The sequence below is a fragment of the Lygodium microphyllum genome, chromosome 3, assembly GCF_053477565.2.
Source record: "Lygodium microphyllum isolate KBCC chromosome 3, Lygodium_microphyllum_v1.1.10, whole genome shotgun sequence".
NCBI classification, from domain to species: domain Eukaryota; kingdom Viridiplantae; phylum Streptophyta; class Polypodiopsida; order Schizaeales; family Lygodiaceae; genus Lygodium; species Lygodium microphyllum.
In genome coordinates this window covers 52,130,555-52,146,277 of record NC_141137.1, presented here as the reverse complement: position 1 = coordinate 52,146,277, position 15,723 = coordinate 52,130,555, and the positions used below count along the sequence as shown (strand labels likewise).

The following is a 15,723-nucleotide window of genomic DNA, read 5'->3' as shown; positions in this document are numbered from 1 at the left end:
GATCGATTCGAAGCGCGTAAGCGTTAAAGGCTTGAATGCGTTTGTCATGGAAACAGAACCAAAATGTGGGAGCTCTCGCTCAACTGCCGAGACCCATGGATCGCTTATTATTTCAAGCGTTCCAAGCCGAGCACTAATGGTTACCTCTCACATAGCCGACGCGCTATCTATCTAGGGGTGAAGTGAGCTTACCTCCATGCCCGATCGAGTTGCCTACTCTCCCAAGCACTCCGATAGCTCCACGATCCAAGTGCAAGCTTCAAGCAAGCTCGATCCTCAACCTCCATGCTCTAAGCTCTATTGCTGTGAGCAAGAGAAGAGAAGTGAAGAGAATAGAAGAGAAGAGAATAGAAAAAGGGGGGAGAAGAAGGAGAGCTTCTCCACCACGGTCCCTCACCCTCACACTCTCACACACTCTCTCACAAGCACAAGCTCAAGTAAGTAAGAACAAGAAGAAGGAGAAGAAGAAGAGAGCTACTTTTGGCTACACACAAGAATGAGCTTCTCTTTCACTTTTCAACTTTATATACAAAACCCTAAATCCCTTTTGGGCGGTTATCCTCTTATCCCCCTTTTTTACATGGCCGGCCGTGGCCTAGGCCTTTTTTCCCATTGTCCTCCTATCTTCCTAGCTTCTTTTTCACTGCCCGTCTACATTTACAAATTGCACGGGCGAGAGCCCGATACTCTTAAAATAAATCATGGTGCGCCTTGCGCTTTTTTACAACAGCATAAACTCACACTTTTTTTCATGTACATTTTTCCTTGATTTATAATTTTTCTACACTTCTTGTGTTTCCAAATTCTTCTTGATGCGCCTTCGTCTTCTGTTTCACTTTTACCTTGGCCTTGTCTTCTACTTTAGACTTTTCAACTTTTTCACCTTGTTCGTTTGAAAATTAACAGTGAACTTTAGTTAAGTGATCCACTTAGTTTAGTTTTGAAATGTGTGAATATCTTGTTAAAAAAAATAAAAGTTCAATTTAGAAAATCAAAGAAAAAAAGATACTCTGTCTCTCTCTCTCTCTCTCGTGCGGAAGAAAACGGCGATGCTCTTCGGCGCTATTGCGCGACCTTCTTAGCCCAATAGATTGTTAACGACGGTTTAATTATTGCTAACCTAAGCTTTATGACCCGCACACTAAAGGCGAACTATGACGAGGGTCTCTTGAGAGCAGGGCACATGCTGGTTTAAGGAAATGGGGAGAAGCAGCGTGCTGAACGATTCTCTGAGGACCATCTTCAACGCGGAGAGGAAATGCAAACGGCAGGTGGTGCTCCAGCCAACCTCCAACCTCCTCCAGAATTTCCTCGCCGTCATGCAAAAGCACGGTAAGTATTATCCCCTTCTTCACTTGCTTTCGGAATTGCAGGAAGCTTTGTTCGTTTTGCCCGGCATAGGATCCGTTGTGTTTCTTACGGCTCCATACCTGGCTCAGAAATGCATCGTCTTTGTACCTAATTGCATCCATACAGTCAGATATTCTCCCTTAGAATAGGATCCATCGTATTTTCTAGAGTCCGGTGGCTACCGTTACTATAGATTTCCACCTTTCTTTCATAGTAAATTGCAAGAAACTTTTTTCTTTTCCTCCCCTTTACAGACAGATATCCGAGTGGTCTAAAGTGTCGGACTGCTACTCCTTTGTACATCTGATATATCAACTCTAGTATTGCATATTCCTGAATACGCTCCGTCAGAAATGCATAATATATTGGAGCCATGCAAGAACTTAATAGGCATCCTGTTACTTTCTGCGGCATAGATTTGAATTTTCACAATTCGCATTATGGATAATAGCTCATAGGATAATACAGTTGGTTGAGTATTGAGCCGTGTCAGTGTAACCAAGGGTGATGTGCATACATCATGCACAGGTTTTGTTGGTGACATCAAGCAAGAAGAAGAAGGCCAAATAAGGAAATTGCATGTGGAGCTTCATGGTAGACTTAATAAGATTGGGGCTTGTACTGGTCGTCATGAAGTTGGTGTTCGTCAGATAAAGCGTTGGACTGACAGGCTGTTGCCCATGAGACAGGTGCTGTTGCTGGTCAAGTGGCTGTGTTTGTAGATTGAATCCAGATGAATGTTAATTGATTCATTCCCTAATGCATTTATTTGTTATCAGATAATGTGATAATGGCATGTTATTGTTCATATAAATTTTCAAACATTTGACATATACAAGGCATTCTTGGAGTCCAGACATATTGTGAGTTTTCTTGGGAAGTTAAATGGCACCTTGTGGCTAGTTTTATTCCAAATTACTAGATTAAAAAAGGGTTGGTTATAGAATCAAGCTATAGGATGTGTAAAAGTGTCAATTTGTGCTTAACATGATCAAAGTGTATGGAATAATGTATCTATAGCTCGGCAAAGTGTTTTTAGTCTATATTGACTTGTGGGGTGGTAGTCTCGAATTTGCTAAAGCTTTGTTGTGTATTACATTCACCATAGCCCTAAGTAATACAGAATGCAAGGGGTTAGGGTGTACAATCGTGTGAAGAGAGGGCACAAAAATTCCCTCCATGACTAAAGAAAAATGAAGAGGGACACTACATGTAATAGCATGGTGTCAACATTTGGGTTGAGGTGGTCGACTTCCTAGGTGAGTGTGGGACACATAGTTAATTGTAGGTAGGGTAGTATGTTGACATTGACCAAAGTCCATATCATCATGCCTTATTGGCTCATGTCATTGTGTATCTATGTAGGTTTTTGTTGTTGCTTTTGGCCTCAATCATTATCAGTCTCTTAGTCTTGGATTGACTTGGAGGTATAGAGGTTACACTAAGGAGGTTTGCCCAACGGACATAGCCTCCTTGCAAGATGAAGGTAGTTAATAGTGCATTCTTTGTCATTTTTGGTTCCTTGAGCCACAAAGCCTTGCTTACAAGATTCTATTTAGCCGCCTTGAAATGGCCCATTAATTAATCATTGTTTTTTGGCACATCGTTGGCTCTCGAAATAGTACTAAAAATAATTACATCAATTGATACAAGAATCTAGAATCATGGTAGGATAACTACCTTCAAAAGTCCTATGACAGTTAGTAATTGCTTCTTTTGCATCACACCTTGTTGTGTTGTTGCTGCCTAGTCTTTTGAGGTGTAGGGTTGGAGAATTGAATGCATGGATTGATTGTAAGAATTGAACATAGAGAAAAGAAGCAAAGAAAGAGGTAGGGAAAATGTACAAAAGATGAATGCTGAGATGTGAATAGATTGGGGCAAAATGTACAACAAGCTATGTGTGTATGCATGCAGCCGTAGCAACTCACACTCTCAAGTACAAGGTAAAAAGTAATGGAGACTAAATGGGGCAGCAGGGCTTTCAAGAGCTTCTCTTCTTGGAGAGAGACTTGAGTTGATCTTCATACAAGATGTGGTTGTTTCAGGACCTACTCTGGAGCACTAATTTTGAGATATCTCTTTGTGCGTTGTTCGGATGAAACAACGTCCAATACGAAAGTTGTAGATCTCGCTGTTTCCGATAACCCTCGCAGCCCGTTTTTAGAGATCGTCTTTCTATCGCGAGATATTTTAAAAATGGATTTACCATGTCTTTTTTAAAAAGAACAGCTTCTCAAACTGTACTCTTAACTTGTGGTCCATGCAATCACCTTAAGGAGAGTTCATTAAATTGCCTTGGGCCTCAACTTTAAGATTGACTTCCACACAAAAGCTTGTGTCTTTTTAGACCTTAGAAAGAGAAAATCACTTCTCTCCTCACTTTTAGAGGATCACGTCTCTTGTTTTTCTTAGTGAGAAAATTACCTCTCTTGTCTTTCTTAATGAAAGAAAAGACCTTAAACCTTGACTTGTAAGCGAGAGGATGACCCCAAATGAATGCAATGTTCATTACACACAAGTAAACGTTCCCAGGCATCCTCGGATGCACACATAAATATATATACACAATGCTAATGCACTTTCTCTTCTTAGAACTTAATCCATCTTTATTTATGTGTAACTCCTTGGTTCTTATGTACACTCTTACACTTGGCAGACACTTCTTTCCCCCTTCATCTTTTGTCTTGTAGTAGTACTCCATAGTAATAGTACCATACAAGATCTTGTGGATGAAATGGCAATGGATCTTTATGTGCTTCATATGTGCATGGAAGAAGACATGGTCACCATCGATTGCTTCTTGCTACTCCAAGATATAGCATCTATAGTAAGAAGAAAGTAGAAGCTAGTTGTTGATCTCCAAAAGATCAACATCATTGGCCCAATTGGAATCATTCCATCAATGCAATGTTGAGGTGGTTTGTCCTCAAGGCAATTTGCCAATCAATTTTCTTGGGTTCACTCATAAACCCTATAAGCAGACCTATTGAAAGACAAAGATCAACTGGAGTGTTTAGTAGCCAAATCAAGGATCCAATCACCTATTGAAAGACAAAGATCAACTGGAGTGTTTAGTAGCCAAATCAAGGATCCAATCACCTATTGCTGTTGGTAGTTGGAATTGTAAACAATTAGTGAATCTGCATGGGTTGAAACCTTCTAGTTAGGATCCATAGGAGTAGAGATGGGATAGCATGCAATTATCTCAAAGGTGGTCAAGAGCTCTTGCATTGCACATAGCATTGTTGAGAGAGAAAGATCCCCCTCTTAGCTTGCCATATCTCATCACCTGAGAAGAAATGTGGAGGGTCCATGTCGGTCATCTCAAACTTCTCATTTAAGGCATTATTTGCTTGACCATTTATACATGGTTTGATGTAAGTATTAGGTGGTCTACATATAGCACAAACATTATGTGCATACTAGCTGAGGTTGTTAGCCTATTTTATTTCATGTTAGTCATTTTTTGGTTGTGAGATCCATCAAAATCTAATCGAGATGGAGGAGCTTTGACAGTTTCCAGCCCTTGCATAAGTGTGCATCATTTTTAGATAGCTTTTTGAGTGTGCATTGTGTTCACATTGGCTGCCACTTGCCCAGGTCAGTGCATTTCAGATTTTATGCTGCCCAACCTTGCGTTCAGACGTGTGGAGTTTGGCGATCTAGTTTGGGACAGGTAGCTGCATTAATTGCAGCTGCCCAGACTGCTATCGGCCCATTTTAGGGCAGTCCATCATATTTTGGCAGTAGTCAGCCATTTTAGGTAGGTCAGCCAGTTTGGGGCAGGCAGCCCCCCCACATTTGGCAGCATTCGTTTTAGTAGGTTCAGCACTCTCTCTGTCAGCTTGTGCATTTCTCCATCATCAGCTTGATCCTATGCCCTTGTTGATGCGTGTATTTAACATTTCATTTCTATTTTATATGCTCATATCGATCTCTCCCTTCCCTTCACTCTTTGTCTTTGTGTTCTTCTGTTGCTGATTCACATGGCTTCATCGCATAAAAAGAGGACTTGGAGGTTCTATTAAGAGGAGACCACACATGCCTGGCTATTTTGTGTAGAATTTTTGAATCAACTAGCCATCTAAGTGAGGGAGACAACTATTCCTTGTTGGTGACAATATCTTTCAGTGTCAGCTTTATCAAATGCAACTTTTCTTGCAGTGTTTGGGTTATCTCCAATGTGTGTGGAGCATCTATATCCTTGTCTTGTAGTAGTGTAGTTGACCTTTTCTTTGTTTGGGCAAGTTGACATAAAAAATAGACTAGTTTTTTTGGGTGTTTGTGTAGATATTTTGAAGGTTAAATGGAAACTAGTTCAATAGGTTTGATGACATTGATGAGGACACTAACTAATCCTTTAAAGATTGATGTTGTCAATCAAATCGTTGCAAATACAGCCATGATTGTCAAGATTGTGAGGATCAACATGAATACCAAAGATCAGAGTCTCAATCCAAGAGAGATTAGTACTTTGATAGGCTTGAAAGTTCGGGGTAGTCTCATTCGCCCCCATCTTCTCTCTTTGTTTCTAATTGGGCCCTTACTAAAGGCCTCCCATGGCCATTTAGGCACCATTGATGCATGTGCATGTTCTTCCCATACCCCCCAAGTAGGATTCTTCAAACAACACAAACTATTCCCTTTGGTCTCGCAAAGTGGAGTGTATTCTCAATAGCTTTGATCTATGGGCCTTTGTTACTATCCCTATTCCTTGATTAGTGGGGAGTATTCTTGCATTGGATCAATTGTCGATCATGTGGCTCTTGGGATAACCTCAATTTTGGACCCAGTCCTTCCTTTGTATGCGTTGCTAGAATTTAGTCCTTTTACACGCACACAAAATTTGATTTGCAGTGGAGGTTTGGACAAAGTTATCTTCTCTGCATGGGGTCAACACCTTTGTGCATCACTCTTGAGAATCTTTGAATGTTATCTATTGATGATTCTCCTTTCAAGAAGGATCATATCAATGAAATGGAGTATGGGATGAGCTTGTATCTCTCAGCAGGAGGATATCATCCGAAGATATGGCTATGACACTCATTACTTATCTTTCGTCTCCAAAGTATGATATCTGTTGGAACTCAGTTGGAGGAGTGAGCAACAATTCGAGGAGTGAGAGTGACAGAGAGAGAGTGAAAGTACGATTAGATTTTGGGTGTACCAATAAAATGTGTTTGCACACAAAGAATAAAATGTATTTATACTTAGGGCATAAAAGGGTGCATTCACATGTACAACAAAATAATGTATGTGTACTATACACGGAGGTGAAAAAGGGCCTTTATTCTAACAACCTCTCACTTAAAGGTTTGAAGTGAACCTCTAACCAACTCCCACTAGTCATATGCAATGCTCATGCTGAGCTTTGCTTAGACTTTTAGTGAGAATATCTGTAGGGTTGTCCTGTGTTTTGATCTTGGTCAACGTGATTAGACCATCTTGCAAAATCTGTCTGATAAAGTGATATCGCACATCTATATGCTTTGTGCATGAATGATACATGGCATTCTTAGCTATATACACAGTACTTTGGCTATCACATCCCAATACTCCAGTACCCATAGGCATGCCGAGATCCTCTGCAAGTCTGCCCAACCATATAGCATCCTTAGAAGCTTCAGTAGCTGATATGTATTTAGCTTCAACAGTACTTACTGGTACGATGTTTTGCAACGTGGAACACCAAGAAACGGCCCCGCCAGCAATTGTAAAGACATAACCGCTAGTGGACCTCCGAGTGTCCAAGTCACCTGCCATGTCTGCATCGAAATGAATAAGGAGTAAATAAATTTCTTAAAGGATTATGAAGATTGTTTTGCAAACGCTTTACTTGTTGACGAGTTACTACCAAAGAGGCCAGAAGATCATCACATTGACCTCATTCTTGGGAGCTCACCTCCAAATAGGCCACCCTATTGTGTGACTCTATACAATAAGAGGATATTATGAAGTAGATGAATGAGCTCTTGGAGAAGGGTCTAATAAGCCTTAATTTCTCACCTTTTTGCTCTCCAATCCTCTTAGTGCAGAAATAATATATATTTTGGTGTGTGTGTGGACTATAGGGCCCTTAACAAATTTACAATTTGGAATAGGTTTCCCATTCCAAGAATTGATGATATCTTGGATAGGTTGAATGGATCCAAAATATTCAGTTGGATTGACTTGAAGAGCGGTTACCATTAAATAAGGATTGCTTCTCAAGATATTCATAAAATATCATTTAGGGTAACTTTTGGTTTGTATGAGTTCATTGTGCTACCATTTCATCACACCAATGCTCTTGCAATCTTCAACAAAGTGAAGGAAAGAAACTTTGGAGCCCATCGGAATTTTACAAGTATTTTCTTTGTGATATTTTTGTTCATTTAAAAGATGAAAAAGAGCATAAGCAACACTTAAATAGTGTTTCAAGAACTTCGTAAACACAAACTTTATGTAAATGGCAAAAAGAGTGAATTTTTCTTAGAAGTTATTAGCTACTTGGACCATATTTTATCCAAAGATGGAATTTAGATGGATCCAAAAAAGATCAAGACTATTGTAGAATGGCCAAAATTGATCTGTGTTCATGAAGTTGGAAGTTTCTTGGGTTTATGCTTTTATTACAAGAGATTCATTAAATGGTTTGCAGTGGTTGTTGGATTGTTGCATGATTTGTCCAAGAAAATAGTTGCATTCCGGTGGACCAAACTAGAGAAGGAAGCTTTTGAAGCTCTAAAGTTCTATATTAGTTAAGGACGTGATTTGATCATAGCTAATTTGTCAAAACCTTTCTTTATGGAATGTGATGCTTTAGAAGATTGCATTGGGACAATCTTAAACCAGGAGGGACATGTAGTTGCTTATGTAAGCATGAAGATTGCAAAATGCAAAAAAGAATGGTACTACCTGTGAAAAGGAGTTGATGGCCATCATTCAAGCTTTAAAAGATTGGAGGCACTATCTTTTAAGTGGAGAATTTCTCATTAAAATGAACCATGACAGTCTCAGACATTTTTTCAACTAACCAAGAAGCATATTCGATGGGCCAATTATTTAGCTCAATTTAACTTTCAGAGACTGTATATTCTTGGAAAGCAAAACAAGGTAGCTAATGCCTTGTCAAGAAGGCCTTAGTAATATCCATGATCCATCATACAAATTTTACTAGTACGAGGGACATGCATGCTCCTGATGATTCAAGACTTTTAAAATGATTTGGAAGAGTTTGCAGCTTGGTAAAAAGAAAACTCTTATGTTATCAAAGATGGATTTTTTTTAATGGAGTGAAAGTTGTGCTTTACTAAAGATTTCAAGACTAAAGAAATGGAAGAATGCCATGCCTTTGCCTATAGATACCACATTTGCCTTTTTTGTTTCTTTAGGGGTAGAGTTGCCATCCTTCTCATTCTTTTTGCCTTTTGCATTAGGCTGCTTATTGTGTTCTTGCTCCTTTTTATAGTAATTGCAATCGGGCTTTTTATGCCATTTGTGTCCACATTGATAACAAGTGACATCTTGCTGTTTTTCCTTGCTTTTGTTGTGATTTTTGTTCTTATTTGCAGCATTTGATCTTTTTTCAGTTCTTTCTCTTACATTGTAGGTTGATCCACTATTTTTCCCACTTGCCTTGTGTCTAATCTCTTCATTGAGAATAGCACCATACACATCATCACATCATCAAATGCCAAGTTGGGGTTGTTGCTCAATGGCACGACCAATGCTTCCCATGAATTGGGTAAAGTCATGAGCAAGAAGATAGCCCTTAGTTAGGATCAAAAGTTGGCAAGCTTGCATTCTGTAACTGACTCAAAATACCAGTGAAAGAATTTAAATGCTTTGAGGCAAACTTAGACTCATTAAGCTTCAAGTTAACCAACTTTCGCATGAGATGTACTTGATTGATAGGAGTTGTATTCTCATACGTAGCCTTGAGTTTCTCCCAAATTGCATAAGCAGTAGTAAGTCCCTTGATATTGACCAAGATGTTATTTGTGACAACCATTTTAATGTAAGTAATGGCTTTTTTATTCATTTTAGCCCAATCCTTATCTGGCAAAGCAACATGCTTATGTTGTGCCAAAGCATTGTCACAATCCTTCAAAAAAAGTATATTCTACATATGATCTTTCCAAATAAGTCATTGCGATCAAATTTATGAATCTCAAAGAGATTCATTGTGTCAGACGTAGATGCACTGCTAGCCATCTTCAACAATAAAAGATTGCAATAAAATGCGGAATACTTTCAGCCAATAGCAAGGTTGCTGAATATAACAGCAAGTACACACACTTGTACTTCCAAAGGTGTTCAAGAAGCAGATGTTTTGCTGCAATTTCAGTCTCAAGTACTGATTACAACATGGACATGAATCAAATCTGGTACATTTGCATAATTGACAACTCCCACTTCAGTAATACAGCACCATAATGCCCATATGCAATAACCCAAGTGCTGTATATATCATTGTTTCACTGCATAATGAGTATTCAGCAATACATATACCAAGAGAAGCTGCCCTTTTATAACATTTGAAACATCCGAAGTCCAAATTTCTCCCACTCAGCAGTGAATCTGCTGTAATTTCACTGTCAAAGCACAAATTGGTGATGCGAAAAGCCCTAAAATATTTACAGGAAAGCCGTCCCAATTGCATCAATACATCATCCCGAGTGTTTAATACGAGTAAATGTTGCAGAAATAAATTATGTAAAACCCCCAAATTTCAGGTTCCATATGTGCACAAATTACAATGAAATTGGCTCAGCTGAGCAAAATTTCACTTGTACATGAAAAGCCTCAAAATTTCCAAGGTAAATGCGCACAATGTCTGCAATTTTTGGGTCAAATGTCAGTGTTTTGCATGACTAGCATCAAATCTAGGAAAAATCCCAAAATTTCAGGCATAAATCTGCACAGATTTGGGCTTTGTGCTTTTGGGCGTGAATCCTCGTTAATGAACAAGGGACTTGCTCTACTGATAGTCACGAGGTGGCTGCAAAACCCTAAATTTTGCAAAAATCTAGGGTTTACAGTAAAATTTCCTCAGATATCCACCAAATCTAGCTGAGATTTGCCCCAAATGGCTGAGATAAACTAAGAGCTTCTAAGAATAGGCTGGAATAGGAGAGAGAATGCGAGAGAGAGAGAATTCAGAGATTCCTCGTGGAAAATGGTTGCACTCTACTTGTAGCTTGTCAAATCTGCCCTTGTAGCTGCTGCCTATTGCCAGAGAGGCCCAAAACTACTGTTGCCAGCCTCAAGTTGCTGTCGCCTATCCTGATAGTGCTTCTCTTGCTGATGCTTGATCCCCTAGGGCCTCTACTTGCTGTTACATGTAGCAAATGGCTGAAAACTGGTCTGAATTCTAATCTGTAGCACCTTCTTTCTCTTTCTCACGGGCTGGAAAACTCTCTAAATGGTTGAAACTAGGGCGTAAAAACGTTTTCTCAGTTTGCATGGGTATTTTTGCCAAGTGGTAGTCTTCTAAACCCCATTTTCAGCTTTATCCAGCCGTTAATTTAATTTTTAGAATTAAATAATTCTGAAAATTAATTTCAGCCCTTTTGACCCTGCCCAAAATTAAATGTGCCCATCCATGATTAAATTGTCTAGGTCATTTGCAACCTGGAGTGGTCCCCAGCCTCTGTTGACCCCTAGATTGGCATTAATTAATTAATTAATATGTTAGTCCCTAGTGTCACCATTGACACTTATTGTCCAAACAATTGTGCTAGGGTCAAAATTGACACCAACTGACCATTAAAGCCCAGTTGGCATAAGTTGTTACAACTTGTCTTTGACACCCAATTCCACTGCATCCTTAGGGTCCTTGGTTTGTTACCATGAAATAATTGCCATGTGCATCACATGTGCTAAACAACCTTGCACATTTGATTAGTAACTTAATCAAATGTTATCAAATAAGATTGAAGCATCTCAAAATTTCATGTCCCTATGACAGTAGGACACTTGCACGGGGAGCCCCCATACACTTGAACCCCCAGTTGTACTGGTTTTGCCATCCGTCTTCTTCAAGAATCCTATAAAAAGCATAAAATATTGCTGCTGGTGGAGAAAGCCACGTAGAAGATGATTTGGCCTGTTTGGGGCCCATCTTTCTGCGGTACATCAGATCTGATGATTCAGCAGTGATAAAACAGGGAGAGTCTGTGGTGAGAAGGTCAAAACACAGCTTAAAAAAGGTGCGGACTTGCAAAATGCAAGGTAGACTGTTAGCTAAGCAGAAAGGCAACCTGTTATGCAGGCTGAAACTAATCAAACAGCCCCGAAAACTTCTGCCCTGGCTGAAACACAGCTTGTACAGCACCCACGGGATGACTTTGGCAGCAACAAAGGGTTGCCCAGCACACTGAGACTGTCTGCTGCTAAAAGATGCTGTTTTGAAGGGTTGCCCAGCACACTGAGACTGTCTGCTGCTAAAAGATGCTGTTTTGAAGGGTCTTGCCAGCAGTATGGGAATGTTACCCAGCATAAAACACAGCTGTTGAGGGGTGTCCAAGGAGGAAACACAGCTGCTATGGCTGTAGATAGGCCGCCCTCCATGGAAAACCAAAAAAAGGTGCAGACTGCAGTACTTGACCCTCTATATTTTCCAAGAGATTAGTGTACTTAAAAGAGCTTGATTCCTGTTTTACAACAGCAAGTCTGTCAGCTGATGCTGTAATGTTCACATTATACATGTAAACTATCAGATTGCATTAAAAAATAAAATAAAATGCACATGTTAAGTGTTGGTGCCGGTCTATGCACAATAAATGTGACACTCACAGGGAATGTAGCTTGTGCTACCAGGCCCTTGTTCCACATAATGCCTTTTGAACATACCTTGTCCTCACATTCAGACTGTGTGAAAGATGAAGTCTGCCTTTAAGTTTGGACATTGGATCATACTTCAAGGCATTGCACAGGAGTTGGATTCTGTTGGTTCTTGCTGAATGAAAATGAACTATCCCATAAGTGGATTCTATATAAGATTCAAGCAAACTGGTGTTACACAAACTTGATATGTGCATAAACCCATGTAGACAGGTTCTTAGGTGCCATATTGGGACATTTAAATTGTGGTTTTTGATGTTGCTTGCAGCATGTTGCTGTGTTTTTTATTGTATTATCTGGTGTGCATTGTGCAGTTTGGTTATTTGGTGCTAACTACATCACAAGGTGTTATGGACCACGAAGACGCTCAAAGAAAGAGAGTTGGTGGTCAGATTTTAGGCTTTTTTTACTGATAGGGCAGTGAGAAGGCAATACTTCCAACATTAAGCCAGTGTTGCATTCTTACTGTATCACATTCATGTGGAACTTTTCTTCTGGAGATCCAAATCATTTTTACTTCTGTGCAATTAAACTCTTGACTTGTGCGGGAGCTTTTAGCTGTTAATTCTTTCACATTTTACATCTTTGTTCCAGATGTTTATGGATGCATGAGCATGCGGAATGGACTCATATATGCTACATCTTCTGTGTATGAGCACAATGTTTTGGTTGAAAATCCTTATCATGGCTAGCCAGAATTTTGCAAGTCTATCAGAAACCTTGTATAGGGTTTTAGCAGACAGTTGATCATTTGGGGCAGATACATTCACTCTATTACACCTATATTGGATTTTTGTTTGTAAATAACTGCTCACTAACCCTATAAACTGGTTGCACTACTTGGGCCTGATCTACTTTTTGACTTTTCTCATTGCTAAGCCAGAAAAATGTCACCCAACCAAATGAATGATCTTGACATTGGTGTGGCTGAATGTAGAAGTACTCACAGGTCAAAAGTTTAATCCAGGAAATTTTGCATCATTCATGGGCTTGCTAATCACAAGCCTCTGTATAATGTGTACACTCATGCAACAAGTGCAGGTTCTTTCTATGCATGGTGCATCTGGATTCTGCAATAAGGGATGTGTTTTTTTGAATCACGTCTTGCATCCTAGGTTGATAAGAATATATGAAGCAGACATTTGGTTTAGGTTTATATGGCAAGTGACTAGGTGGCCTTCTACTCTTCAGAGGTTAAAAAGAGAAAACTGGACTACTGCATAGGTAGTGGAACATAATTTGGGCACTGGGTGGAGGTACTACCCAGATACTGGTGTATAGTGTCCATAATGCTCTGTTTATGAATATCATACATGAAGGTGATTGGATTAGCCCAGAGTGTGTTGGATTGTGTGAATCATATTGATGATGACATAAATAAGTTTATTATCTTCTAAACGAATACTGTATAATCTTTTGAAGGATTACATAAATGTGAACATCTTGTTGAGGCATGAAAGTAGAGCTCCATTCTGGTGTTTTCACTGAAATCGAGAACAAAAGATTGTTGAAGTCTTCCCTTGAATAAAACTGCCTTTCGTAAGGTTTTTCCCCTCCCTGAAATTGAAAGGCAAATGGGGGCCAGATGCCTTGTATGCTATGACGTTTTGTGTGTCTGGGCTGGTTGGTTAATGTTCATACGTTTTACAAGGCTCAAAAGTGTTGGTGAGGAAATAAGATGTGGAGTCACATTGCCATTTATCAGATTGTTTTGCCATTCATCCCCTGGAACATTGTTGAAAGGTTTTGAGATGGTGTCTTTTAACACATCTGTCTTTCACACTTCTGCAACTTTGTCATGAAAACGCCTAAGGAGAGGAATTCTGATGATCAGGAGAGCTTGTCAATCAATGGGTGACCACTGACAATTTAGAAAGTTGCGCCAATGTTTTTGTATCCATGCTACAACAATAATGGGGTTAAGAAGACATTAGTACATTTGATAAAAAGCTTGGATGATCATAACATCATCAATGGAAATAAAGAAGATTGAATAAGGCCAGCAAGTTACCGTCTATTCTAGAGCAAAATTGAGCCTACATTTTTTTACATGAGTATTAACTATGGTAGTAAAAGTGGTGAAGACTTATGATTGCCTATTGGTTATTTCAGGAGTGGCATTGTTGTGGTCCAAGTTTTGTATTTTGGAGCAAACAGTCTTTGCTATGTTTGGCCTTTCCTTGTGGTGATTCTTTCATTAAGCTTAGCCTTCTTTGTGGAACTTTGTCATCCATTTATGGTTTCACATGTTATGTTTCTTTGATATACCTGTATTCAGGTTAGTATTGCCATCAAGATCTGCATTTTATGTTTTACTGAGAATATCACATCCATGATTCTTGGTTGAATATTACTACTACCTATCGAGGAGCGATTTATATTTAACTTTTCACAGAAGGAAAACATGTATTTTGCAAGCACATTTTTAGTCCCTTCCCCCAAATGCAAAATGAACCCAACCCCAATTTAGCAACAAGTTTGCACCAAAGGAAGTCACATCTTAGCCATTTGAAGCTATGACACATTCTTTAACATTAAATATAGGTCAAGTGCAAGTGCAGACAATTAGGTCATGCAAATTTTCTCCTGTTTTGGGTTTGGTAAAACCTCAAAACAATGCTTACCTGGGCTGCACTCTATTGATCGATCCCTCACAATCACTCCTATGACCCTTCCTTTACGACAAGCTTGCTTGATAAAGATTCGTAGATAATCCCAAATCTTTCCATTTGGATGTGATATGATGTATGTAGTTTAAACTATTTCAAAGATATCATTTATCTTACATGGATAGAAAAGTTCCAAACGGAGACTCTTAAGTGTCACTCTTGTTGGCCCCTTTAGTAAGTGGAGATGCCATGTAGGAAAACTTGGCATTGTAGTCCAATGACTTTGGGAAAAACCAAAAGGTGCTTTAGTATGTAGCTTCATTTTGTCACACCCGAAGTGATCGTTAGGAATGGAGAAAGCTTGTCGTAGATTTGTGTTTTATGAATGTAAGCAATAAGATTTCGGGTCGCACGCCTGAACGATTAGTATGGAAAGTCAATTTAATCAAATAAAAAAGTTTATAAACATATATTTAGTTCTAGTGTGCCTAACAACAGGCGGTTCTATGGTGTAGTGGTTAGCACTCTGGACTTTGAATCCAGCGACCTGGGTTCGAATCCCGGTAGGACCTTTGCTCTCCTATCAGACGCAACTGCGTAATTAAGCAGTGTGCGAAAAAGACGGACAATGTTCGCAACAAGCACGTACGTACGTGCTTTATTTATTGGTCTAAAGCGTTTTGGATAATCACATCACTGGAGGATAATCCCATGCGTCGCCTGCAACAAGGCCTTCGTGCCGCCTCTAGCAAAGAATCCTGTTGGGCTCCCCGTCATATGGGTGTTGCTCCGTTTCTCGATCAGACTTGGAATCGTTACTTCAATGAACTCCAGGAGCGACTCCTGACATAGCATTGGAAATCGAATGGAGCTTAGGACATCGTTTGAAGAGAGCTGAATTCAAAACTTTAAGTGTTTGTATCAAAGGGGCCTC

At 39.5% G+C, this 15,723-nt stretch overlaps 1 protein-coding gene and 1 non-coding gene across 2 annotated transcripts; both read left to right on the top strand.

The window, feature by feature from the left end:
• Window positions 1-1,052: 1,052 nt before the first annotated feature.
• LOC148038329 (small ribosomal subunit protein uS8-like) lies at window positions 1,053-12,762 on the top strand. Its single transcript, XM_087670629.1, has 3 exons — window positions 1,053-1,332; window positions 1,879-2,039; window positions 12,495-12,762. Exons 1-3 carry the CDS (start codon window positions 1,200-1,202, stop codon window positions 12,591-12,593), a joined length of 393 nt encoding a protein of 130 aa, XP_087526755.1. The 5' UTR covers window positions 1,053-1,199; the 3' UTR covers window positions 12,594-12,762.
• A 2,527-nt stretch (window positions 12,763-15,289) lies between these two features.
• TRNAQ-UUG (transfer RNA glutamine (anticodon UUG)) lies at window positions 15,290-15,361 on the top strand. The gene has a single exon. It is a non-coding gene; the product is annotated as a tRNA-Gln (tRNA).
• Window positions 15,362-15,723: the final 362 nt, after the last annotated feature.

What these genes read in the sequence shown, in the direction of transcription:
- LOC148038329 (XM_087670629.1), top strand. Translation starts at nt 1,200, where the DNA reads ATGGGGAGAAGCAGCGTGCTGAACGATTCTCTGAGGACCATCTTCAAC. An exon ending in CGCCGTCATGCAAAAGCACG is followed by an intron (nt 1,333 to 1,878) that starts GTAAGTATTATC and finishes CATCATGCACAG; the next exon opens with GTTTTGTTGGTGACATCAAG. An exon ending in GGCTGTTGCCCATGAGACAG is followed by an intron (nt 2,040 to 12,494) that starts GTGCTGTTGCTG and finishes TGCATTGTGCAG; the next exon opens with TTTGGTTATTTGGTGCTAAC.